The 12,708-nt window shown below is 40.4% G+C and overlaps 2 protein-coding genes across 3 annotated transcripts; one reads left to right on the plus strand and one right to left on the minus strand.

Moving 5' to 3' along the window:
* The first annotated feature begins 2,263 nt into the window (after window positions 1-2,263).
* LOC116263196 (uncharacterized) lies at window positions 2,264-7,021 on the plus strand. Of its 2 annotated transcripts, XM_031642834.2 has the most exons (3): window positions 2,264-2,509; window positions 4,256-4,860; window positions 4,959-7,021. In XM_031642834.2, the coding sequence occupies exons 2-3, from the start codon at window positions 4,855-4,857 to the stop codon at window positions 6,918-6,920; spliced, it is 1,968 nt and encodes a 655-aa protein (XP_031498694.1). In that variant the 5' UTR covers window positions 2,264-2,509; window positions 4,256-4,854; the 3' UTR covers window positions 6,921-7,021. The 2 variants fall into 2 exon arrangements, with proteins under 2 accessions (XP_031498694.1, XP_031498702.1); XM_031642842.2 differs by lacking the exon at window positions 4,256-4,860 and having other exon boundaries at window positions 2,270-2,509.
* Window positions 7,022-8,166: 1,145 nt separating this feature from the next.
* LOC116261511 (4-diphosphocytidyl-2-C-methyl-D-erythritol kinase, chloroplastic) lies at window positions 8,167-11,834 on the minus strand. The gene is made up of 11 exons (XM_031640310.2): window positions 11,536-11,834; window positions 11,347-11,442; window positions 11,149-11,217; window positions 10,797-10,901; window positions 10,501-10,557; window positions 10,185-10,385; window positions 9,873-9,965; window positions 9,690-9,789; window positions 9,504-9,603; window positions 8,603-8,688; window positions 8,167-8,514 (listed from the first exon to the last, which is right to left on the minus strand). Exons 1-11 carry the CDS (start codon window positions 11,713-11,715, stop codon window positions 8,411-8,413), a joined length of 1,191 nt encoding a protein of 396 aa, XP_031496170.1. The 5' UTR covers window positions 11,716-11,834; the 3' UTR covers window positions 8,167-8,410.
* Window positions 11,835-12,708: the final 874 nt, after the last annotated feature.

The raw sequence follows: 12,708 nt of genomic DNA on the forward strand, positions 1-12,708 counted from the left end.
TCTCTCTCTCTCTCTGTGTGTGTGTGTGTGTGTCTATATATATATATATATATATAAAAGGGTGTGTAGCGCCATCTCATTAAGCAAGTTTCAACGTCACTGGATTCCGTAGATTTTGTGACTCCAAGGGTCAAAAATTTTTTGAAAGCTAGGCATCAGCTTCGTTACTTTATTGAATAAAAAACTGTAATATTTCCGAAACCTCTCGAGGATGATACCGCTGAAAAGTTCCGACGATCTAGGTGTTCAACCTAATGTCTAACTATTTCTGCTGAAAAGAACTTGCAGAACTATAGTATTGAATTGGTACAATTGTTAAACTACGAAATTTATTATATCCTATTGTTAAAATTGGTAGAAGGAAGTCCCACAGAAATGTGATCCACAGAAGTTCTTTTAGCCGTTAAATATTATGAAAATAAAAATAAACTAGTTTGTCCGTTTCAGTCGATTAAAAATCGATAATGTTAAATTGTTAAGCAAATAACTATAATTTTTTAAAATTGGATGAGTTTCGGCCACCAATTTTAGAAAGGAACACACCGGCTCAATGGAGACTTTGGTTGTTTATTTACTTCCATCTAGCGCTTTCTACAATCTTTTTTTAGATATTCGTGGCGGTGGTCTTGCATTTTGTTTCTCATTATTGCATTTGAAACAAACAACTCAAGTTTATTAGAGCTACCAATACGGGTTAAATCTCTTCATGGTTTAGATTACGAGGAATAATGTTAAGCGTTGATATTTACAAGATGGATATTTGATAGAAAAAAAAAATTATTCATTGCCTTTAATAGCTTCAGATTTAAGATACAAAATGATTTGAGATCATTAAAAGTTTCAAATCCATGGATTTGAGGTCAGACTTCTCTCTCATCTGACCTTCAAAATGACGTTTTGGCCCATAACCTGAGGATCTCAACTCTTCCTTCCCATACAATGGTAAAATTGGGTGTTTAAACAAAAGCTATTTGTACCTTTTACTTTTGTTTTGTTCTTAAATAGTATAAAAATCACTTTTTTGTAAATATAATCGTACAAATAGACTTAAAACATCAAATTCAATAAGAACAAAAAATAAAAAACTATGTGCGAATTAAGTTCTTGATTTTTTTAAATTACTGGTCTTGCACTTGTTTTTAAGTACGCTGTTTGGCATGCACGAAGTGAGCACTCATCCTTGAAGACTTGAGATTCTTATCTCTTTTGGATTAATTAAAATGCATTGTGGAGAGCAATACTTGTGGAATGGTTAGACTTTAGAGCAATGCATTCTGCGCCACATATATAGCATGCGTCTCAATTACGTAAACAGATCGTGATGTTCGGGTGAGCTGATAAAACAAGCACTGAAGTTTTCCAAATTCATGCATACTTCATGCACTATAAAAGCATACTTTTGAAACTCTACGATACCTGAAGTCATTTTGGAACTAAAAGAACACTCATAGTTTTCATAGTTTACGATAATGGTGTTGCACCATGGCTGAGGATGCTTGGCATACTTGATTACGCCAGTGGTTGGTAGGCAGTCAGTTATTATTTCGAATATCATGACCGCTATTGCCCTCCAACTAGAGGCCTCGTTCGAGTCCCAACTCAGATGTAAGAATGCGTTTAAAAAAGAAAATAAATTATTAACAGTAATCAAATTAACCGAGGCATTAAGTTGGAGATGGTTTTGGAGATTAAGATAAAAAGCAAAGATTAGTTGAAATCAAGACTGATATGAATGTATTTCAGCCTCGTACATGGCACATGTAAACAAAGATTGATCTTCTGTAGAGCTTCACATAACTGATAACGACAAAGGCAGAATAATTTCTATTTATGCATGACTATTACTAACACTATGTGTCAATTCATCTGTGACTAGACTACATAATTCCAAAGCATATATAGAAAAGTATCTTATGAACCACGAACATAAATGGATCGGGTCAGGATTTGAATTCATCCAATTAAAACTGTAGAGGACGTCAGTATGCACTTTCATAAGGTAACCAGTATATCAGAGTCTAATATCCAACCCAATTATGTACAAATGTCCGGTCTTATGCTAATTGGATCCGAATTCGAATTCTGACATCCATATTGTGGACTAGCAATCATCTCAGACAATGTAGGCCACTCTGACCCGACCCGACAACGTGGGTGTGGCATGCTTTAAGAAAATCGGGACGGGACTAGTCGCGAAATAGACGGCGGAAAACGCGTTCGGAGACGGAATTATCGGGATCTGCCAAACGCCGGTCGTGAAAGGGAGGACGGACACGATTGCCCAACCCAATTTAGTTAATTCGCCGGAACCCAAGGGCCTCCATTCATATCCACCTAAGGTTGTCCGAGGCCTCTTGGTCTTGGAGGAGAGAAAGGTGGGAAAGAGAAAATCAAAAGCAAACCCTAAAGTCATCGACGCGTCTCGATCGCTTGATCCGTTCGCCAAATCCATTCCTGGCCGTCCATTTCTCGTTCCCGCTAATTCTCCGTCGGATCTCGGTTTCCGGTGGTACGTCGTCACCTTGCTCGCCTTTCTCCATCTGCTGTTTCGTTGATCTGCCTCCCGTGGCTTAAATTCTTCTGGTTTTTGTCGGAATTTGTGGGCTTTGAGGTTTTCGCTTTGTTTGAGGTTGTAGTGGTTCCGATGACGATTTGGTACTCAAGTGGCTTGTTTTTCCCTGGTCTCGCCTGTTGATTTTGTTCTTAATTTGATGATTCCTTTCTTTCTCTTTTGGGTGGAGGGTGGGTTAGGAACATATGTGCTGGGTCTTGATCCGTAGTTCCCGCTTCACAGCTGATCGGTGGTAGACTTGCCGAACGGCGTGAAATAGAATTTTTAGAATTTTTCATGGTCGAAGGATGAAAACTTGGGTTCCGTGTTCATAATCGATTTTTTTTTTCCTTGGTTCTTCGATGGATGTATTGATGCAAATGCGAGACTCTTACGTCTGGGTGTGCGAACTGTGGACGATGTGTTTGCGAATAAGGAATTCGACGCTGTTTTCTTCACTTTTTCTTTTGGTTGATCATGGATAAAATCGTAGACAAATTGCTGATGTGGGACGTCTGTGAATCCGTGAACAGCTTGTGCTTGTATGTAAAAGGTTACCTGATCTTGGAAGCTGAAATGGAGCTAGCAGCGGTTAGAGTCAAATTGCGGAGGCAATGGGAATGATACGGTTCTATACTGCTTAATATGGGGTTGCATTCTGGATTTTTCGGAAGTTCCTAAAGTTTAGGGGCCTAGAGAAGGACTGAAGGTGTCCTAAAATGTATAATATGCTTACGGATATTAGCGATGTTGAGATCGGTAGTCATGTTGTTGTTAGGGGGGGAAGAGAGGGGGGCCGAAAAAAGAGAAGGTGGTGGCTGGGTTGGCGGGGTGGTTCGTGGGGGGAGGAATTTCTGCATATTGCTGCTTTTGGAGGTAACACGAAGGAATATGACGCATCTACCTTCTGTTTTCTTAGATTGTCTGATGGGTAACTTGGCAGACATGCATTCAACAGAATTAAATACCATTCATCGGGTTTTCTTAGCTAATGGACGCTACGCTCTCTTTGAGCGAGTAAGGATGTCAAATTAAGTATACAGCTTCATGTAAAATTGATGATTTAGCTGGCCAAATTCCATGGAATTTGGGATTTTGGTCAACTAAATCATCAATTTTACATGAAATAGACTTAATTTGACATCCTTACTTGCTGAAAGGGAGCCTTTCGTCCATTAACTGTGAAAACCTAATGAATAGTATTTAATAATTTCTTTTTTAGCATTTTTGTTTGTTACTTGGTAGTTGGAGGTCAACGGACACAAAAATACAGACACACACATATTTTATGGTTGATTTTTAATCTCCTTGAAACCTTTTTTTTTATTTCTTCTTGTATCAACACTTCCTCTTGGTACTATTTTTGTTGCATTGTTATCATATTCTTTATCTAGAAATTCTTGTCCTTTTGACTTTATCAAGTTGGTAAATCTGATTCTATGTCTGCCAAATTAGTCATCTGAATGTTTCGTTTTGGAGATCCTACTGGATTTTAACCGGTCTATAAGCATATGCCAGATGTTTATAGCCAGTTCGTTGGGAAAGAGAGAAGAAGTTGGGGAGGGAGGGGTTGTAATGTTTATAGCCCTATGTACTGCCTGACTTGTGCTTGGTTTAATGGCTTTGTAAGTTTATGTTTGACTGAAATATGGGCCTGCACCTCAACAATCTTTACCTTGAACCTGCTTTTTGTTCCAAATGTAGTTACCTTAACATTCATGGAAGGTGAAGGTACCGTAACATGAAGTTCTGATATGGGATTGGATGCAAAGATGGATTTGAGGAGGATGAAGAAATTGGATATCTTGATGTTATAGCTGCAGCTCAATAATGTCAAGGTCACAAATGTGTTTTATGGACAATTTGGCCAAATTGCTTGTATGTATTGCAGTAACGGTTGGGTCATGGGTGCCATAACAGAATGTAATCTTCTCAACTCTGTCTGTCTGTTTCACATGGATGATGCTAGGACACAACACATGGATGATGCTAGGACACAATCCTGATTTTTTATGGGGGACGTGATTAATATGTTGAACGATATGCTGGACAAGATATAGGAAAAATTGGTTTCCACGTCCGTTCCCATTTGTTGGAATTTGTACATATGAGGTGGCTGTTTTTTTGTTTGTGAGGTGGTTACTTTTTGCTGGCACTGCGCACCGCTATGCTAGAGTGCCTGTGGTGGACAGAAATTTTTTTCCTAGGAACGTTAAGTGCCGGACACAAACGCATTGTGCTTGTTAGGTTTTCAGCATGGGAGATCCTGTTCACCAAAGGCCGTTAAAAGAACTCAAGAGTGCATGGAAGTTCAGTTTCAATCTTGTTCTTTATTATAAAGATGCCTGTCGCTATTTATGGACTTACATTTGTTGCTTAAAGCTGAATATTTATGCATGTTACGCAGGTAATTTCCTATTTGACATTCATGTCGCCTCAAGGCAGGTCCAAATCGAAGAAGTCCACAAAGGCCACCAAGGAACAGAAAACCCCTTCCAAAATGGTGAATAGCAATGCGACTGCTGGTATTCCAGCAAATGCATACAACCCTGGGTTTGTCACACTTCACTCACTTGAAACGGTAGCTGTCTCACCTGCCCCATCACCTCATGGGCGATCCATATCTACTGATGAAACCGATGAACATTCTGGTAGCTCACTTGGAACGGCAGCAGAGTATGACTCCGTCTCTAACAACGATAGCTGCTCGGGTGGGTCAGAAGACCTGAAGGACAAGGTCTCTGTTGGTCTTAGGCTAGAACCTCCTCTTGGCTGTCCATCCTCTGGAAATGAGAAGCGGGACAAGATTCGTCAGAAGAATGAGAGGAAGCATCAGAGACAGAGGGAGCGGCGTGCACAAGAGGTCCATGACCGCTGCAATGGTTACGTGATGTCATGGAAGCTGGAAGCTCTTTGTCAGCAACTTGTGGCTATGGGATTCTCATCAGATCAAGCAACCATGGCGCTTACCATGAACGACGGCCGCATTGAAGAGTCTGTTGCATGGCTGTTTGAAGCTGGTGAGGAAGTTCTTGGGGCAGAGGCAAAAATGCCCACAAGAGGTAACCTTAAGTTAGATATAACTGAAGAGCTCTCTCGAATAGCAGACATGGAAATTACGTTCAAGTGTACGAGGCAGGAGGTTGAACGAGCTGTTGTTGCCTGTGAAGGTGACCTTGAGAAAGCAGCAGAAATTCTAAAGGCTCACAAACAGGAAGCAAAATCTTCAAAACCTGAAGAGCCTATAGGTTCACCTTCTAGTGGCAGCACCAAGCAAGCAACCTCCGTGCCATTGACTATTTTGAAGTCACCGGCGGTTGCCAAATCTGCAGCTTCTCCTCTGGTTATGCGAAGACAAGATGAAAGAGATTTCAACTACACAAAAACGGTTGCAGATCCTAGCAACAAACAAGTTGCAGCTGCGAAAAGAAGCCAAAGCAAGACAGACTGGGCTAGGACTCTGCGACCGTCCTCCACAGATAAGTTGTGGCCGAGTGCAAATACGAGTCCCTCTTATTCTCTGGCCACAACCATGCCTGTGTTGCCACTGGCATCAAAGGCATTGCAGCCTGATTCTAGGGTTCTGGTTGGGTCTAATGAGAGGAAGACTAATTCTCAGACAGTAACGGTTAGGGAGCCTGTGATTGTTATGCAGCGGCCCCAGTCAGTTTACTCGACGCAACACTCAGCAGCCAGTCCGCGCGATACTTCAGCAACGGTCGGTTGGAAAACGAAAGGTGGTAGCACCGGCGACCAAACTGGCACTGAAGACACAGTGGCGGTCGGTACCTCGACATCAATTGCTGGTGCCCAACGCCGTCAGTTAAGTCAGTATCAGCCGTTCATGCCCAGTCCGGTTGATGCAATTGCTGCAAGTTGGAATGCAGCAACTAGCATCTCCAGAGGTTGTGGTGGATCAGCAGACCAACTGCTACCTGCTAGTGGTGTCTGGAGCGCTCCAGTATCACTCGATTCTTTGCCGTTCGCGCTGGGTTCGTACACGGCGCGGAGTTCATCAGGGCCGTATAGTAACCCGTTCTCGGCATCACCAGCAGATTGGAATAGGGGCCGGTTGATGGTGGACTGTGATTACACCAACATCGACTGGAGCGTAACACCTTCGTCCTGCATATCTCGGCCGGGTCAAGCAAGGCAAGGTTTTAGCTCGCTGAGTCCAAACAGTCGGCCGTATGAGCCATGGTTGGGAACGAGCGACTCAAAGGGCAAGGGTGGCCTGTTTGGCTCCCGGCTGCAGGACGATGGTGTCGCAAGGGAAGGATCCTCTGCGTTGCATGATTGGACGTCTCCCTTTGCTGGGAAGGATTTGTTCAACCTGCCAAGGCAGATCGTGACTTCTCCGTCTCTTTAATAAAAATTTAAAAAAGGATAAAGTGGAATAGAGATTTCCGTAAAAGAAATAGACAGATTGTGATTTGCCGTTGATGAGTGCTATTGCATGTTGCTGTGAAACGACTGGCTCTCTCTCCTCTCTCTCTCTCTCTCTCTCTCTCGCCCTTTTTCTCAGCGTCAATTGTCTGGGGCTATGCAGCTGATGGTTCAGCAAACGGTAAAAGGTACCATTCTCCAGGTTCATCGATATATGGCACGTTCATCCATGGTCACAGAAAACGCATCCATTGTAACATTTGTTTCTATTTTATTTATTTAACGTTTGTTTCTATTTTTTACATTTTTTAGTTATTGGATTTTTGTTTTCAAAATTTTTTACGTGGTATTTTTAGGATCTTTTCTTTTGTAACTTGTTGAGATTTTACTGATATTTTCCCAAAAAAATAACTGATGTATTATATTTAAGAAAAACTTTATCGTTTAAAATCCGCAAGTAGTATTTATTGTAACGGTTTCATCTATTCATCTATAGTATGACTGGAAGGCTAGCTTCTGCCTACTGCAAAAACGACTTCATTTGTGAGGCAAATTTTCGTTCATTCTTCAAAATAAGATATGCGTTGTTTATTAATAAGATATGCAACATTGTTTATTAAAAATTTGAATCTTTAAAAAAAATGATGGGAGTATTAAAGGTGAAAGGCTACTGAACGGCCAGCTTTCTTCTTGAAATTGTTCTATGACAAATGGATAATGCATTACTAAAATTCAGTTGTCTGTGAGAAGTTGTGGGCATAAAACGTGTAACATTGTTCAATCAATCAGAAAGAATAAGCCGAAACTGTTAAACGATTGATATAATCTTAAAGGTTGAAAGTTGGATAAGTAAAATCGATTCGATTTGAGTTGGACAAATTCAGGGCGATTGGAATTGATTTCAGCTAAATACAGGTCGAGACTTTCCGCGCTTTTGCTCGGGCCTACCAACAAGGGGGAACATGAGTTATCCCCTTCAGAGAGGAGAGCGAGCTTTTCTTGGAGAGAGATCTCTTTTTTTTTTTTTTGGGGGGGGGGGGGAGGGGGTGGGTGGGTGGTGTTCTTCCAAGAAGTTGAAGTGCAACCAGTTTCAGTTTTATTGGAGCACAATTTCTTAGCATGAAACTTGAGATTTTCTCATTTGGGATGATGGAACAGGGAGCATGGAGGTAGTCGTTGATCCTAGTGACTTAATATGATCGCTAGTCCTTTCCATACTGCAATAAAGGTATCACTGCATTATGCAAATTCTCATATATAAAGGAGGTCCACAATTTTGATCTGTTCACACTTTGTCATTGCCAAAATAAGAAAAGATTATACCTCAACGGAAACTAATTATGCATCACTGATCATGCTTACATCAGGTATCCACTCTCTTGAGCACTAAAATAAACAATTACAGCATTTACTTCCATCGTGTTTTACAATCGCTGTATGTCAATTTGTTTATGACACATGATTTGCACTCTATCACCTTGCTGATTTGCTGTCGCTGCTATCATTGCAAGGCGTGGCCCCAGGCGAGATCGGTTCAGTGTACCATTCATTCTCTCTTCGAGTGAGAAAATATGCCTCTGATAAATTACGTACTAATAATAAATGAGCAGCAAAAACAACGTATAACAATAAACTTCAGTTTCATCCATCAAACCAAATGCTTACCTGATACAAAGACATTTTGGTATTCGTCATCATCATAGATGAACTGTGGAGGATCTGGATCTCCAACACCAACTATGGTGCTTCCACTACAGAAAATAAGTCACGTGAACATGCAACCCATCACACATGGACATAATAGCAAAAGATAATTCTCTAATGGGAGATAACCAGATGGGATTGTGACTTCTCATTGGAATGGTTGGCGAAATAAATCTTCCTACGTTAAGAAGAACGAATGTGTGGAGATCACTTCGATGAGCTTCAGCAGTAAATATCCTATACTTAATGATCCCAAAGGCTTATTCTGCTATCCTATTGTGACTTCAAGGGCTACTTACAACAAATATATTTTGGTTGTTAACTTTTGTACTTGATAGTTTTGCTCAGCCCTATACCGTCTGGGAACTTAAATTGAACTAGGACTACGATGCTGCAGCTTCTATTTGTAGATACAGATAGCAGGTTTCTTTTTTAATAGTGGTTTTGTATGCCAATTTCGAAGAATACAAGATTTACTCCATAACGTGCCATATCAGCTCTAGGAAAATAACAAACCTCCATCAACACCCTTAGTGAACAGTGTCACTTTGCTCTACGCAGCTTCCCCACTTGTTTCACACGATTAATAAATTTATTCATCCAAATGCTCTTGGCAGCTTCTTCTCGTTTACAGATTACTATCTAAATGAAAACGATTGGTATGCAAAGGAACATGGCCACTTGATGAATATAAAAACTTGATCCTAAAAAAAAGAAATCGGTAGCCAACAGATTTCAGGTTAATGTACCACCAAGATCCCTTCCAACAGTTCATCTATTCAAAATATACATATGCGTGCAACACCAGTTGCTTCCCTACAAAAAATGGAGAAACAAATGCCCTATAAGGAGAAAGGTTTACCTTCCTGACATGAAAACAGCAGCATATTGCCCACGCCCTGCAGCAAGGATCCTTTGCTTCAACTTTTTCAGGGACGGCAAGACTACAAAAGCAGGGGACTCTAGAGAACAGCGGACAATTTCATCAGCTAGCAAGGAAAAATATTATTATAAGACTACAAGGTTTCCATCCAAGCATGTAGCATACCCAGGTCATTGATACAGACATCTTGAGAAAACCCACTTTCCCTGATCTTCTCCAACAAGGATAAAGGATCAGCTGAGCTAGTCTGGTCTAGGCGAAGGTTCTGCATATTTAGAACACTGTCAAATGAGCACCACACAAGCTTAACAGCAAGAATTGAAGATCAGCTCATTTTTACTAACGTACCCTATAAACTTCACCAGTAGGGCAAGCTTCTTGAGGCTTTATTAAAACCAATGGCATATCCATGGGAATTGGTGAAGGAATATCCTGAACGACCTGGACAGTCCAACTATTCAAACTTTTTAAAAACATAATCTTGAAACAGTTAAACCCTGAACAGCATAGGCATGGTTGAGATGTAATAGAAAAAGAGATAGGACTACTACCAAATAAGAATAAGCAAATAATAACCCGCGAAGAGATATGCAACAATGTCATTTTTTATTTCTCCTAACAATCATTGGTGGCCATGCCTTTAAGGTGCAAAGAGCATACCTCACCCCTACCAGTACAATATGCTGCTCCATGAGAGAAAAAGAAGGGAATATCTGAACCAATCTCACTTGACCATTCTTGAAGCTCCTTTTCTGTAGCAATGCCTCCAGTAAACTGGTTTGCAGCCCATAATGCAGTAGCAGCATTACTACTTCCACCACCAAGCCCAGCACCAGAAGGAACCTTTTTGTCAAGATGGATCTGCAGGCATCCGTAAACAATAAGATGGGGCAGTCCAGTTGCTCCACATTCATGTAAAGTTCACACGTTCAAAAAATAATGATGACAAATATTATGAGATCCTAATAGTAGATACCCAGAAGTAGTTGTCAGTGCCTGTCTTCTTTCTGTAAAGATTAAGTGCTTTGATAATCTGGCAAAGATAACATAGGTCAAAAAATTAGAAAGAACAACCTTTAGGTACATGGAAGTTCATCAGCTTGATGTGAACAGAATTCGCGTATGGAAATGACAGAGCATGTCCAAAGACTGGTAAATTACAGAGACCTAAGAAATCACAACTAATACAGAGAACATGCCATCATAGGATAATGAAAACATCCAATCTACTCTGGCACTTAAATTTGAAATCCAAGTTTTGTTTAAGCTCACCAAATTGCTCTCGTCGAGAGGGATTCCTGGCACATTAGTTGACAACCGGTCTCTACTTTTTGTCGGGGACAATGAAAACTTAATTGTATCTCCTAAACTGATTACCTGATCACAAAATGAACACAAGGCTAAGAATATTCAAGATAACTTCATACAAAACTCGATCTGGTGTCAGTTTGCACAAGTATATAACGTTTAATCCTGCTCATCCAGAATCTCTGAGAAGTCTAAGGTCTCGTGCAGTGAAAGTGCCAATAACTTAGTTATGTGACTAATCTTCCTATGACTTTGTTACGAATTCTCAAAAGAACAGCAGATTTAGAATAAGGAAAGCGTAGTCGTACAGGCTTACATGAAAAAGAGAAGCTAAATCGTGGTACCCGTCGTCTCTCCTGCTTGTTATTCTCAAGAAGACATTAATCTGGCTTCCACAAGGCGCGATATAATCAAAACCAGCAGACAGAAAATTAAAATTGCATTGCTACAAAAGCATCAGAATGGTAAAGCAGGAACATGACGATATGAGCCTATTGAACTAATAATGTGGTACCTTACAAGGAGAAAAAAGTGTCAGCCTTGAAAGTCCTGCCTGCTTATCCACCTCGTCAGCCAACCTATTGATTCTTTCATCTGGGTCATAAACAATCTACGGGCACATTACCCAGAAAAGGAATAAGTCTCAATAAACAGGAATATGAGACAGAAAGAGATAGAGAGATGGTGGTAGGTTCCAATTCACCTCTATCTGTCTTCTCTCCGACTTGCTGTCGGAACACACGATTCTGGGGAAGGGGCATTCTCGAAACCGAGAGCTTCGAGAAGTTAACATGGGGAAGAGGAACTTCCGACAGTAACGGGCTTCATCTTTCGGTTGTATGGAAAAGCAGAAATGGTGGGGAAAGAGATTCGTGGAGATCATTGTCGCCGTAATGGCATGAACGAGAGAGAGAGAGAGAGAGAGGAATCCGCGGACGGCTCCGCAGACGGCTGCTCCTTAGTTTCCGCCGCCCCGTGGAGAAAAAGGTGACGTTTTTTGACAAATCCAATCCGAAAGCTCATTATGACAATATATTTTATACCGTCCAAACATCAGGGTACATTTTTTGAACCCAACCCTTCTAGCAAAATTCCTTGTGACATAATATATTTTATATAACATTACAATGTTAATTGAACATTTTATCATCAAATTCACCATATTATAATACTATTATCATTTTAGTATTAAACATGTGATATATACGTAGTAAATATTTGGCATGTCATTCCTCCGGTTAATCGGGTTTCACCTTCTTGACCTGGATCCGCGCTTTATCACACTTTGATTTAGTGAAAAAATCCTCTTCACACCATAGTTCTTAGGATTAGGGGCAAATGGATCCAGTACAAGGCTAAATCATGTTTGAATTGGAATTAAACTGGATGAGACAAGATCCAACGACCTCCAATCTTACTTAGCTTCAAGTCCAAAAAGTTGCATGTAATAAACTATTTTAGGTGTAGAGTGCTTTATTATAGTGCGACATAAAGGAAGCCTTCTCAATAATGTAAAAGTCTGAGGTGAAAGCTTGAACCAGATAAATGAATCTCATATTGGAGGCATATAAGTGAGTGGTCGTATTTTTATAAGAAACTCTCCACGTTTTATCCATTATGCTTCAATCCATGATGTAGCCAACGGGCGTAAATGGCAGGACTCAGATTCCAAAATCAGATTCAATTAGGATTTGAATTCTTACTAGTATCAACTTCTTAACTGTATCTGAATCACTTATGAATCCAAGCTAAAATCTGATCCCAATTAGATATTCATGCATCTTTTAAGTTTATTCAAGTTCAGATTCAAATTTGGCTAATCATATCCGGCTCCGACCTCTGTGACTCATTAGTTCTGAATTCCTTGCCAATAATA

Source organism: Nymphaea colorata, chromosome 1 (assembly GCF_008831285.2).
Source record: "Nymphaea colorata isolate Beijing-Zhang1983 chromosome 1, ASM883128v2, whole genome shotgun sequence".
Classification (NCBI taxonomy): Eukaryota; Viridiplantae; Streptophyta; class Magnoliopsida; order Nymphaeales; family Nymphaeaceae; genus Nymphaea; species Nymphaea colorata.

Excerpts from the sequence above, each read along its gene's own strand:
- LOC116261511 (XM_031640310.2), bottom strand. The coding sequence starts at position 11,715 with ATGATCTCCACGAATCTCTTTCCCCACCATTTCTGCTTTTCCATACAA. Across the intron at positions 10,558-10,796 it reads CTCTCGACGAGAGCAATTTG|ATTATCAAAGCACTTAATCT; the intron begins GTGAGCTTAAAC and ends TATCTTTGCCAG. Across the intron at positions 10,386-10,500 it reads GCACTGACAACTACTTCTGG|ATCCATCTTGACAAAAAGGT; the intron begins GTATCTACTATT and ends GGATGCCTGCAG.